The sequence below is a fragment of the Pithys albifrons genome, chromosome 8 (genome assembly GCF_047495875.1).
Source record: "Pithys albifrons albifrons isolate INPA30051 chromosome 8, PitAlb_v1, whole genome shotgun sequence".
In the NCBI taxonomy this organism is placed as follows: Eukaryota; Metazoa; Chordata; class Aves; order Passeriformes; family Thamnophilidae; genus Pithys; species Pithys albifrons.
In genome coordinates this window covers 32,333,213-32,347,922 of record NC_092465.1, presented here as the reverse complement: position 1 = coordinate 32,347,922, position 14,710 = coordinate 32,333,213, and the positions used below count along the sequence as shown (strand labels likewise).

Sequence of the window (14,710 nt, the reverse complement as noted above, 5' to 3'; positions counted from 1 at the left end):
GGGAAGGTAATACCATTTGCTTTCTGTTGTTCTGCAGGCCAAGACACCAAACTGCTCTATCATCAATGCAGGACCCTGGGCTGAGGCTGCAAGACCACAACTCCACCTTCAGGTATTGTGTCTTGAGTTACCACCATGGTAAAAATAAAAACCAATTCACCAAAGAGTTATAGTGTCATAGAAAGGATTTGACTACACTTGGTATTTGCTTCTTCCTCAGTGCTATTTGTTTGTGCTTCATGGATGTTCCATCCCTTGATACTGAAAACCTCCATCTACAGAACACATGCTAAATGTAGCATACCAACATACCCACAAACTGAATAATACAAGACAAATAAGGTTTTATGCAAATTTATTCATTAGCTTTGACAATACATAAATCAATACTATGTCCAGCATAAGGTTGTATAATAAAATATTCTGGTAAAATTGATTTCACATGTGTACATTTTTAAGGGCAGTTTTCATCCAATTTGGACACATTTTTTAAAAAAATAAATAAATACAAGGCCAAAAATGCTCACTTAAAGTCCCGCTATGTAAGACTTCAGGCTCCACATTGCTTCAAAGCACTAACAAGTACAGGTGTCTGTGTACATCTTAGACTCACACACAAATGGGCTGTGCTCAAGCAGCAAACATTTTCTTACATCCAACTCAGACCAATAAATGAAAGGCTTCCGATTTGGACTGCCTTATTCCTCTTAAAGCTACCATCCACTCTTCTATTTTAGGATTGTCTTGCCTTCCCACTGTGATCTACACATATGAACCCTAAAAGGTGCACAAAATACAAAGGTCCAGTTCCCTTTCAATATTATGTTTTTGGCTTGAGATCCTGACTGCACTCTCTGGTGGAACCATTTATGAAACAAATTGCTATTCAATTTAAATAAGACTAAATTGCCCTTGAGAAAAAAAAATTAAAAAACCAACCAAACAAAAAAACAACAAAAACCCCAAACCCACAATATTTTGGGAACAAGCAGGAACATGACCTGCTCCCAGCTCTCTCTGTTATGGTTTTGGAGCTCTCTAAACTTCAGGAATACATCCTCCTCTCTGGGATGTTGATGCTTAGTGCTACAGCATTAAGTTTTAGGCATGCTGGGTTCTGCAGGCTACAGACAGCCCCCAAAAAAGCTGCATTTTCAACTTTGTTTCCCTGATGGCCAGGGAGTCCAACATATACAGTGGCATTCAGATGTTCATCCAAGTGCAGTATAAAGGTATTCACTGAAATTTGGACTACTTTCATTTATATTTAGCAATGCTAAAATCTGGTCCCAATTAAAATAGATACATGTGAGAACATATTTGGCAAACCAGAGGTATTTTATTTACTAGTGTACTCATCACACACTGTACAGGCTACCCTTTGGGCATATTTGTTCTACAAATCTAGATAAGCTTGTTTTATTTGTCTTCTGACAAATTCTGCTGATGGCAAAATTCCCTTTTCCTTAAGTTACACTCAGGATTGAGTCACAAATTTTAAACCTACTCTAAATTACGTATTTTATTGTATCAAAACAAACCCCAATGCTTGGTCAAAATATAAACACTTATAAACCTAGTGAAAACATCCCTGAGAAACTTTCAGCAACAGAGTAATTATTGGTTTTGGTCCAATAGAAAAGAAAAATTGTTACATCCAGTTATTGAAAACTGTGGGCTAGAAGTCTATTGGATTGTCACTACTTCACTTTTACTCCTCTTACAAACCATTGTATCTGAGACAAAAGCTACTGGAAGTACTTTACATTCTATTTAGTTTGATAGATATGTAATTGTCACAAAATTTGTGATGAATGGCCTAGATTCAGCCCCAGTGTAACGCCTTTAATTGCAATGGAGTTCACACACATTCCAGGGTTGAAGTCTGGCAACACATGACTGTTAAGGACAGTACCTAATTAAAAAAAACCTTACCATTTACAGAGAATACTTTTCACAAGCTGCTGATGTTTTTGCATACTACTTATTTTGCAAACAATTATTTTACCAATATTTTAGAAGTCAGACTGTCATGCCATAGGAAATCTCAGAACACCACCAGGTTCAACTCTACTGTGAAAGCAAAGTGCAGTTGCCACAAAAGCACACATAGGGCTAATGACTGTGGAAACACTGTGTTAGTACACATGCAGGGTAAAGAAACAAAAATAAAAATGCAAGAACTTCTTAAACAGAGGGATGGATCATTTTCATTGCTCTGAAGTTGCTTTAGAGGATCACACAGTCCACCATCTATCTGTTTTAGCAATATTTTAGAACAAAGTCAAAGTTCATCAGATAAATGCAAGTAATCCTTTTTTTTACTTCTTTTGCCTGAAATATTAAATATTTTCAAATACAACTGTTTTCAGAAACTCTATTAAAGCCTGATATATTGGAAAATTAATTAAAGCTGCTTGTACTCTGAGGCAAAAACTAAAAGTTAGCACTAGACCTTATCGTTCTGTATCAGTACTCCTGACCTTAGCACTTTCTGCTACAAACCTGAGCAAATCTGCCATTTGCAATTAAAAAGCCATGCTCTGTAATGCTACATCAATAGCTTCTGCTAAATGAGGCTGTTTTACTCTATGAAGTGCAACAAAAGTGTAATACAATATCTTGTACCTAACACTTGTCTAATATGCAAGGAAACATGCAAAAAAACCTGCAAAGGTGTTTCCATAAAGTTAAACCAAAGCAGATAAAATACTATAATGGTTTTGGGAAAACACAAAAAAACTTAAGAGTCCACTTCAGGAATCCACGAAGGATTACAGAATATTCTGAGTTGGAAGGGACCCACAAGGACCACAAAAGTCCAGTATTTATAAAGGACGTTCATACCAATTTAAGATAAGGGAGCAGAACTGGTCATGGTAAGGGAGTATGGGAGAAAAACTCAAAAAAACCCAAATACTGTAGAACAAATTATGAAGCAACTGAAAAAAACCCCTAATTTTACTCAAAGAACACAAGAAGTGTTCAGAACTCATGAGCAAATTGAGTATGTATAACCACTGAACAGTATCACTGTGGGGGTCCACAACAGACCTTCAACATTATTTTTGAGATCAAATACTACACACATGACTTGTTGGGATTCTTTGACACAAGAGCTATCAAGACCCAACTAGGCTGTCCTCTACCAAAAGTGAAGCATTTTTATAGAGTTACTGTAATATGAATTTTCTCTCTCTTGGGACAGCTTCCCCAGACATTCATGCATTCAACTCTAGAGAAACACCTCAGACAGGGTCATAAAAGGGAGTATGTGTTTAACTATGGTATTTGTGCAGCAAAGTTAGTAGGTAAAGTGGATCCTTTCAGACAGTAGATGTATTACCAGGTGGTGAACTGTCAGGGGCTGCTTTGGGATCAGGAGTGCAACAAACAAAAAGTTGTTTTCCCAAGGTTTTTTGGGCAAATCTGAAGTACATTATGTGGCCCATTGCAACAAAAGACACAGAAATAAGCACCAGTAAGCCAAAAGCTTCAGGGTTTGGGGCCAAGATGACCATGATGAAGTGCAGCAAATCAAGAAGGTAATTCATGGAGTTTTGGACACCATTTATGATGCCTCTTTCAGATTCTACCACGTTTTCTTGGAGTAACTGTGTGACAGTCAAATCAAAGGACCAAAGACCTGTAGAGAGAAAAAAAAACAGTTATCCATACAACTGGGCTTCCCACGGTAAGCTTTCATCACTGGCACAATTCAATTCATCCTTCCACTCACTTCTGCCAAAAATGCACAGGATGAGAAATCCTCTTGCACAACTAGAATTGATTTCACAGTCAAGAGCAATTTACTTTCCTTTCCTACTATTTCCTGAAATAATGCATACAGCTTGACACATTAACTTGATAGGCATGTTGAAGCAAGATGTGACAGGCAAGTTAACATTTTACTTGTATTTTCCCCTTTTGAAACAGCTGGTTTACAGCTATTTAGAGGGTATTCATGCTGGCTACAACACTAAGTTTCACATGTTTGATTTTTTTCCAAACTTATTTAAACTATGCAGAATACAAAATAATTTAAAATTGTCTCAGCAGACACCAAACTTCCATACTGTTTTAGTCCATTAATGACTCAGCTTTAAAAGTTTACCTTGTAAACAAGTTTAATACACGTGAATCAAGTATTTTATTCCTCCAGAATTCAGCAAAAACTGCAGAAGTACAAAGATTCTACAGATGACAGTTACTGTTCATTACATTTATGCATTTGAATGCCCCTGCTGTTGACAGATACTAATACTACACTAACCAGCAATTCCTCAAAAAATTAAGCTTTCTGAACCAACATTTCTATTCTAAACTCCAAGATTAGACAATATAATAAATGGATTAAATTACTAAACTGCAAAGTTTGAAGACTTTCACAGCAGAAGTGACTAGTCCCGTTTCCTAGGTACAAATAGTTTCATTTGGTTGTGATAAAATATCACAGAGATGAGCATTCCAAAAAACAAGTTACACTCATCTCCAAATGTGGTAACCTTTTCCAATTAGTGACACACAATTGGCAAGAAATTAAGGACTGCATTTTTGCTCTGGCGATATTATTGCAGAATTATTTCATTTTTATGTGAAGTGTAATCAGCTTAGAAATGCAATGTAACACTTCAACTATAGCCTAAAAATCTAAACTCAAACTTGGTTTTAGTTGACAGGCACTGTAATCTAAAGAATGAAAAGCAGTTATGAACAAAATTTTAGAGATGTAATACTTACCAACTCTAGCAGCAATGACTCCTGCAAACAGGAGACTAACAGAGAGTAAAGGCACGGGCTCAGGACTCATCTCTGGGTCACTGTAAGCAGGAGTAGTAGACCCGTTTAACAAGTTGGGCATTCCAGTTGCCAAAATCATTTCAGGCTCTGGAGATGCTATAGTAGGTAATGGCTCATTTTCAAACAGCCTGGCACTGATGTCAGCAAATGGGGAAACAGTCAAATCCAGAGGACTTCCAGGCATAAACACAGAGATGGCACATAAGATCAGACAAGCAAACTGAGCGACTCCAGAGATCAGCCCCGTGCGAACAAGGCCACACTTGCGACGAAGCCAAGTGAAAGCCACTGTTCCCATGATCCCAGTGACTGCTGAGGCACCCATGAGGAGGCTTAGCACGGAGCCACTCAGACCCTGAGTGTATGCATAGCCTGTAGTGATACAGTCAAAGCCCAGAACAGTCATGTACAGGAATGCAAGACCCATTCCTGCCAGAAACACTGGCTGGTTGTAGTAGGCGACCCATCCGTCACGGAATGTCACAAAGGGTTCGGCAATCCGGGCAGCACAGCCCACTTCCTTCTCCTGTGGGGGCTCAAAGCCAGCTACATCTTTCTCAACAATTAACTGCACTCCTTCAGCAGGTTTCATGTCACTCTCTGTAAACAGAAACACAGCTGTCAGAGACACTCCTGCCTGGAAAGTGCAGTGCCAACTGACAGACAATTGTTAGTAAGTTCACTATTGCACAAGTGCATGAGTCAAACACCACAACCAAGCTTTCTCTTGATGACCTAAATAACTTAATAACTTAAAAGTGTCCTCAAATCCCACCTGTAGAGTAAGACTAAGTGAAGTTTATCCCTATCAATTTAAACTCCTGCTTATTTAATTATATTGTGATGAAGCATTGCCTGCTTCTAGACTTGTGACCGAATGCTCCATTTCCACAAAGAAATTAGTTGCTTAATTAATGTCAATGCTAGTTGGCATTATTTTGGCATAGCTTTGTATGCTTAAATGTACTAATTGCAGAAAGAATGGAATACTGAAACACCTGTCAGTATCTCTCATTTCATAGTAGAACTAAGGCTGAAACCTATCCAGAGGCAAAAGTTCTCAAAGCCTCACTTTAAAAAACAAAACAAAAAAACACAGCACAAAAACTGAACCTCAACCTATGCTTCTCCACAATTCCATTTTCATTGTAGTATAGGAAAAAGGCACTTTGCCTGATCACAAACAAGAAACTCCAAAACCTCACAGCAGTATTTACACCAGTAATGTGAATAGAAACTCTACAAAAGTCTGGATGATGCCTGAGCAGTCTTTTTACACTGTTAAGCTCAAAATTAACTCCATATACAGCGAGACATGAAGTATTCCTGAAATTTTTAAACATACAAGTCTTCTACTGAAATGAGAGACTGCAATAGCAAAGATTAAGCAGTGCTTCCTACATACCAACATTTACTAAATGCTTCAGTCTTCAGAAGTATTTAAGAGCCAGTTCCAAAGCTATGGAGCCTTTACACTCTTACCTTGCTCTCCTATCTTGGTCTGCCATCAGACTAGCCCAACAGCCTTACTGCTTCTGAAGGTATTTTAATTCCTGATATTGAATCTACCTGCAGTAATATTAATATCAATTTTATCAACTACACTGCAAATCCCAGTTGTTCTGCTTTGCCAAAAAAGCAGAATTGAAGGTCAAAGCAGATTATTTTTTTAGCTCCACCATTTCCTGCAGCATGTGGAAATCATTCCAGCACACCAGACTAGGAATATGACAATCTATTCCACAGCCTCCTGAATGCCTGTCAATACTATGTGTAAGTAGAAATGAGTTAACAACAGTCTTACAGAGGCTGTTTTTCCTTTAGACACTACAGAGCCAAGGGCTTTGTCCAGATTATTAGCTATGGCACAGATGGATGGGAGCATTCCTTACCATCAGCCCTAAGAGGGCAGACTTATTCTAAAGCGTTAATTAAGAGAATTCACTCCTTGGATACATTTTATTTGAATTCCTCAAATAGCTGTACAAAGTACTGTTACTTAGATTAGAGTCACCGGTAACTGAATCCAAAACCTGAACCCTTCAAGCTACAAACAGGAAGCTATATAGCCTCACAACAGTGTCTATAGAAAAGTCATTCATTTGACTGATGCAATGAATATACAGTGAATTTCAGCAGTTAATTTTGTGTGTTCAGTACCTTTCTTTACATTCAGCTGTTTCAGTTCTGATTCTTCAGCTTTTGCAGATTTGAGAGCCAGAGTAGGAGTTTTCTGATAAACCTTCCAGAGCAGCAGATATTCCACACACATCGACATCAGGTTCCAGCCAGAAATGAATCCACAGCCAATCATTGGGGAGCCAAATGTCATTATCTGACCAACTGCCATTGGCGCCAAGATATTGGTCAACTGATCAATTCTTCTTATTGTGGCATTCATATCTGTCAGAAATTATTTGAGGACATAAAATAATTGAGCACTTACAGTGAAATAGTCACTAACAAAATTGTGGATTGCACAGATACAAACATTAAGCTAAGCAGTCCTGCTCTGACTGTAAGCAGTTCCAATACAAGTAACCAGAGGCACCTTCAGAATGTTCAAATGTTTAAGTTTACTGCAATCAGTCAAGATGTTTCTAAACCTAATCCCTACTCCTGGCAGTTTTGCCTGCATGAGGTCCTCCAGGTTTAGCATGCTGGGTTTACATTGGAGCTTTGCAGGTAAAACTGCCAGTCATGAGATCAGATCACCTTCACACACCAGTGTCGTTGCAGACTCCTAAGCCCACCTCTATAACACTCAAACCATGCACAATGCCAGGAATCTCATAAGGTGGAATTCTTTCTTGTTACTTGCTGAAACTATCCCCCAGTACTTCAACACATTTCTCACTCTCCTCCATTTACTTCTAACAACTCGTGACTGAAGTACCAACGGGACAGCAGCAGACCTTTGAAATGGCTTTATGTTTCCTTGTGGAGTCACATTGGTTTATGGCAATTGTAGCCATTCTCAGATCTTACTGAGCAAAGTCCTCACTCCTTTCTGTTCCACACTTTGATGTTTACAGTCAAAACAAGCAGGTTATTCTTAGAACAAAGGCATCTTCCATTTGCTGGTAGGGCATGTCTCACCCTCCTCAACCTTAGCCAAGTCATTAAACCTTCTCAGCTCCTGTGAGTTCCCAGTTAGTAGTGCCATTGCTCCACTGGTAGAAGCTGGTAGACCCTCAGTGGTTTCACACATCAGGGTTCAGGCTGCTTAGGAGTACATCTCAAGCCCATTTTAGAGTTTTATTATGAAATTAGAGCTTTTGAAAGGCAAGGGAAACTGTACACCAGTAGGAAGCTGCTTTAGTGAATTTGCAGAGAATTGCTCCCTCCCATTTGATGAAACATTTATGTTATTCTATGTAGGATTCTAAGTCAATGCAATGTTAACCTAGTTAACACTCAAACAAATAGTTAAGTTAGATACTTACATAATATTTTGCTTTAGAAATACCAAGAACTGAGCTTTGTTTTTTTTAATTATTTGAGGAAGACTAATATTTCCACTCAGGAAAGGTACAAAGTAAGAATGAATAGGAAAACTAATCAATGGCAGTGAAGCAGGGGAAGTCAAGGCAAATTTTTATTTCCCTGTTCCACTAACTTGCATAACTTAGGCTCCTCTTTGAGGAAAGGTAACAATGCAGGCATGGACAACAGTATTTGCTGCAAAGTCAATGCTGCCGCTTCGTTTCTTTTTAAAGTTAAGGAATTTCAACAGTCTCCAAGTTAAATCACGATTAAACCCAAAACAACCCTATTCAGCCTGGAAGGGATCTTTAAGATAAAGCTGTGAAACTGAGGTGCTTAATTCAGTGGTGTTTTTGGTTTTAGGTGAAGCTGAATGAGAATTTAGAGTAACCTCTTGCCTGATTTTTCAGTACAAAACCTATGCGGTTCCACAATTGTGCTGAGATCATGAGGCAGCAGAGGCAGGACTGCCTGCCAGGCAGTTCTCTGCAGGTGTGGTCTGTACCTTATCTCATGTGTGATATGCAGGACAGGGGTGGAAAAAAGGTTTGTTGAATAAGATCTGACAGAAGAAGAAAGGTTAATAACAACCGTTAAGACTAAAACTTTTACAGACAGCTGCTGCTTTTCTACCTGTGATTCACATGCATGAAGACAGTTCACCTGTACTGCTGCTCTACAAAAGATATGACCTAGAAAGGCACTGAAAGGTCAGAATAAAAGACTACAGGGGAAAATTTGTATACTCAGAAACGAAAGTATGACACTTTAAATGCATCTAAGAATTAGCCTTTCCTGGGTGAGATGGATAAGTAATATTCCTTCACTGGAGATAAATATCAAGTAAAAATCTGGAACACAGGATTCAAATCCCTTAAAAGGACTCTGAACTCCATGGACAATTTAAGCAACTTCATACAAAATCAGAGTCAGAAGCTGAAATGCAATCTAGGCCCACAGGTATTTAAACTGTGTCAGACTAACTTTAGTTCCCAAGTTAGTGAGCTGTAAGTGTCTTGGTAATGTTAATCTTCTATGTTCCTTGTTTGCACTTCAGTATCAGTTCCTCTACCTGAGAAGGCTTAAGTTTCCTTATGAGGCTGATTCAGAGCCCACATAGGCTGATCCAATTCACTGCAAAAAGTGCTGCTTCCCACTTTGTCTGTTACAATCAGAGGAGCAGCACGGCCAAAGATCCATCATACACACTGTGCTGTGATTTGGGAAAGTCAGGTTCAATGCATCCCTGGGGAGATTGCCAATCCCTCACATCCAGGTAGTGTCATGACTACCAAGCTGCAGTACAATTTGAATGGGAACTCATTCTCTCTATTAGTACCAGTGCAAGAAAGGGTAGGGGGAAGCAAAGATATTTTATACACAAAAAGAGATTAAGTCTTTGGTCCAAGATCAAAAGTACCAGATGGAATTGGAAATTCTACTTTCCTTTGACAACCGAAGAAGAGTGTTCACAGCTGTGAGTTAGACATCTAATGCTAGAAAAATGCAAGATTTCAAATGTGTCTGCATGCAGTGTTACCTACTGACTATTTCCTGATCCACCTACTTAACTGTTGTGGACTTCATTCTCATGCACCTCTCTGATCCCTGTGAGAGGAGCCCAGTTATGCAAGAGTTTTCTGTTTCATTCCAGGGACCTAAAAATAAAGTATTGCAACACTTGACTTGTTCAGCAAGACTAGTTCTCCTAACAGACCTGCAGCAGGACTAAAAGGAGGACAAAACAAGTTTAGGAATGCCTAATTGAATTGTAATCACAACTGTAATTTCTGATCTCAGAGCAAGGAAGAGCAAAATAAACGCTGTCCTTTCACCCAATGTTCTATCTCTTTAAAATCTCTAGTCTTAAAAAAAAAAAATCAAACTTGGAAAGCAAGACATGTAAAGTATTAAAAAAGCAACATATTCACCTGCCAGTTTGCTTCTGTCTTCCCCTGCTACTACAACAATCCAGTCCCTCTGAATTGTGATCGCTGTGGCAGTGCTGGCCAAATTGGCAATATTTGCTATTGTGATAACCAGGATATAGCACACTGTCTATAGAGAGAGGGGAAAGAGTTACAATATGAGAGAGTTGATAAAGGGAAATATCCATTTTCTGCACAAGCAGAAGAGGCTTTTACATTTGAATCCACTCACTTTAGTGTTATTATTCACACAAAACAAGATCAAGTCAACTTTACAATTCCTGGCAGAAAACAGTAGTCTCTGTTTACCCAACAAGCTGTTTCATTTGCCAATTTTAGCTCTCAGGAATGTCTAAACAGACTAAAGGGAAAAAAAAATATTCATTCGTCTCTCATGCTGCTAAAGTTTCTTTGCAAATTAATATCTTATTAACAAGTTCAAGCACTCACAAGAAGCCATCCATGGTATAACGTCAAGAGCTGTGTCTTAAACAAGAAGATAATCATCAGGATAATACCACACAGGATGACAGATGCATTCTGTACAATCAAGGATGTCTGGGCCACTGTTTTAAATCAAAACAGAACAACAGTTACAAACTAAGAACGAGCTAACTATAACCTTAAGGAGGATATAATTAAGGAACATGCACAGATTCTTTAAATAACTTTCTTTTCCTACTCTCCCCCCAAAATATAAACAGCAAAAGTCTACTTCATACTACATTTTCATTTTCCATTGTGTTACAGAAACAAATTAATGTCTGATGTAACTTTGTAGCTCTTGATTTACAGTTCAGTAGGTCTGCTCAATCAAAGCCTTATTTAAATGCTGACACTACCTTTCCAGTAGTAAAAGCCTACCTTGAACCTCTAAAATTCATTTTGAACCTACCATGGATGGGATGTTATTTCATAAACTTTTGGGAAGTAAAAATTCATATGAAGAACATGATGCCATTTTCTTTATAAAACAGACTAGAGCATACATATTTGAAATATGCAAGTGTAGTGTGTGTTTATACTAAAGGGAAAGATAATCCAAGTGCATGTTAGTGTTAAACTGTAAAGAACTTGGTCTGTAAAAGTTGTGGGATTCACTTTTTGGATTTCCATACATCTCTACATATTGGACAGGTATAGCCTGAGCTACAGATAACATCACTTAAAACTGTTTTTCTCCTGTATCTTTGTATCACCGCCACCACTCTGAAACACCACTCTGCCTTTCTTATAAAGAAATAAGCAGGCCCCATTCTCACATGTGACTTGAGGAATTAACTCTTATCAGCTTTATCTTTTGCATTATTTTGATCCATCCTTCGGTAAATAAGTTGCTCTAGACATGTAACCTTTGAGCCTGGAGTTCTTGTCCACCCAGTCTCCAATAAGGGCTCCCAGGAGAAGAACAGATCCTGCCACCACCAGCCCATAGACTGCAGTCAGGAGTAAGCTGTTTCCATAGAGTTCAACCAGGAATACAGACACAGCAAAATGCCACATACGATCTCCCTTCAAGAAGAACAGAGAACACACACACAGTATTACTGTTTGCACTTTGCAAGCACACAGGTTCACTGGTTTAACACTGCCCTGGCAAAATGTCTGTACTAAAATAAAGGTTTGTTACACATACAAGGTTAGGGTGGGGGGGAGGATTTTATTGGTTTTGTTTGGGGTTTTTTTATTACTACATCCTGTCACCATGGATTTTATCCCAGTATCACTAAGATCATCTGTCTTAACTGAATCACTAGACTTTGTAATACCACATCCCAAAATCCCAGATCATTCTCTTTATAGTATTACAGGACAAAGTCTGTTACCAGACACATCCAACAAGCCTCAAAAAGCTTACACAAATTCTCCAGCACAGATCAAATATTAAAAACAGATTTATTGATTACTGATACTATTTAAAACACTTTGAGACAGCAATTTGCTCTTAGATGATCAAAGTCTAAGTGCTGCTTTAAAACACAAGAGTGAGTCAAGTGAAAGCAAGTCATCATACAATTCAGGACAGACATGGATAAATGTTAACTGAAGTTTCCAAAGTCAATGGATGCCAGCTCTTTCTAATGTTAAGCATTGGCACATTACTCAGAGGTAGAATACGGGAGCTTCCTTAACCTTTTGCAAACTCAGTTCAGCCTATTTAACCTACTGCTAGTTAAACCTAGTGCTTATAACACATTTTCAAAAAACAATTTTGACAAAAACAAAGCCCAAACTGCTAAACATTTTCAAGTGAAGTAATTTCCATACTATTGAAAAACTTGGATTTGCTAATAGTTTTTCTGCTGTCACATGACTGCAGTCACATCTCGCTTTATTTTTAATATATTGCAAGAAACACACAACAGAAAATGCTTTGTGTAATAAGTAACAAAGCAGATGAATAGAAATCATTCATATTATTCTAGGGCACACAGGTTGTCTAATAAGGATCCCTAGCATTAGTCTTCCACAAACCAAACACAAAACTGTTTTCTTCTGCTACCTTATCTAAAATAAATAATTGCTATGTGATACAGCAAATAGTACAAATTTCTTAGGACCTCAAATATTCTGAAGGGCTGGGGGAGGTGTAAAATAAAAGCACTTTTAAAAAGCAAAGCCTGCCAAATCTAACTTATATGCCACAGCAATCAAAAGATACAAAAAAGCATGCTATTCAGAGGGTCAAAAATAACTGCACTTTGATTAAAGTCTTCAATATAGGACAGACACAAAAAGCATTTGCCTTCTAACGTTATTCAAGCTCCCTGATGGAGGCTTTAGTAAGCACTATAATGTGTAAACCTCCACATTTGTTTCCCCAACCACTTGCAGGAAAAAATATAATTCAATCATGTGGAAAGAAAAATTTAATCTGTTTGAAGAAGAATAATTCTGGGTATTTTGTATATTTTTTAACTAAATCCAATGAAAAATGCTACTACCAGCATGATAATCACCTATGTCCCCTCACATACATAATAAACCAATTTTCACTCAAGACACCTAAAGTCTTCTGTAAATGTTTCCCTTATATTCTATGGTTGGTAGAAAGTATATAGAAGATACCCCAGTGATGAATCCACAGTGATATAATTTCCCAAGTCCAGCATTCACTTGAACTTAGTATGACCTGAGGTACTTTTGTATAGAATTTCACTTAAAATACATGTAGGTGAATGAACTGAGTTTTGATTAGCCTGCATAACTATTTATTAAGCTAGAAAAGTAAGCAAAAAATGAGCCAAAGACTTACTTTCACAATAATGTTTCATAACAGAAATTTGGTTTTTTATGCAGAGATGTTTTAGTTACTGAATTTTGACAAGGTGAAAAAGGCATTTAAAAACAAAAAATTCAAAACATTTGAAAGTCAGTGCCAGCCACTACTGTCAGATTGAAAAACTGAATCACATTTGAAACTCACAGGAAGGTTCCTTTGACTCCAGTGAAATCATGATTTTGCCATATACTTCATTTAAAGAGCCTGTGAACACTGGTGAACCTTATCCAATGCATTTACCCCAATCCACAGAGATAGTTCTTGGGGTAACCAAAGCTGTTCCAGCCTGAAAGCATGAGTTTCTTTCAAGAATTAAGAGCCATAAAGAGCAAGCAAAGATAAATGAGTGTCAAAAAAGGACAATATTAGTGAACTAGAGAGGCTTGAAGCAGGCACATAATTTCAAACTAGGCTCTATTGAAACTTAAACAGCAATTATTGTCCTCAGAATTGGGCAAATGTTGACTATATATACTTAATGCCACTTCAAAATGTGGGTATTTCAAAACTTTTGAATAGCTAAGCTGTTTAGTCTCACTATGCTTTTAAAGACAGCTCTTCCTCTTCTGTAATTATCCTTACAATCATCTCAAAGTGAATGTACACAATCCCAGCTCAGAACTGAGGCCAAGTTAAGCAAGAGCCAGACTACTACCTACTGACAGGCCTCTCGAGGTCTGGGGCACAAATAAGGCTGGGAATCTGCAACCAACTGACCTTCTGGGAAGCAACAAGGTGAACCCAGTTCCATCCTGTTCTCTCCTTTCTGCTGAGGTATCGACAGCAATGGATTAAATACAAAGGCAACAGCATTAAGGTCTGAGACCTCAGCTCAGCAGAGCACTCCAGCCTATTAGGACCCCGGAGGCCAAGCACACATTGAAATGCTTTACTCAGCCAGAGTCTGATAGAGTCCAGACTATGTTCAAGTCTGAACATTTGTGGAAATGTGACATTTAATCATTTACAGCTCCTTTTTTTTTTTATTTGGGAATGGCATAGTAACACAGAAACCTAATTAGCGCTCTCATTTACAACAAAACTCCATTTCTCTCAGATTTTGTATTGTGGACAGAGCCACTCTAGAACAGAGATGACCTACTACTTGAAGGTATGTGGTTATTGTTCCTGTTACCAAAAACCTTCAGACTACAGGAACAGCAGAGCTTAGGAGACACAAAATAAGTTGTATTCCTGTTATTTCAGCAGGTTT

General features: G+C 38.1%; 1 protein-coding gene across 2 annotated transcripts in view; it reads right to left on the bottom strand.

The window, feature by feature from the left end:
• Positions 1–338: 338 nt before the first annotated feature.
• SLC40A1 (solute carrier family 40 member 1) overlaps positions 339–14,710 on the bottom strand; it is a 16,100-nt gene continuing 1,728 nt past the window's right edge. Inside the window, exons 3-8 of one of the 2 annotated variants that reach the window (XM_071561920.1) lie at positions 11,567–11,726; positions 10,665–10,780; positions 10,218–10,344; positions 6,961–7,203; positions 4,741–5,400; positions 339–3,646 (exon numbers count right to left, since the gene is read on the bottom strand). In XM_071561920.1, coding sequence (XP_071418021.1) covers positions 3,327–3,646; positions 4,741–5,400; positions 6,961–7,203; positions 10,218–10,344; positions 10,665–10,780; positions 11,567–11,726 — 1,626 coding nt within the window. In that variant the 3' untranslated portion in view covers positions 339–3,326. The other variant, XM_071561921.1, reaches the window with a different exon arrangement.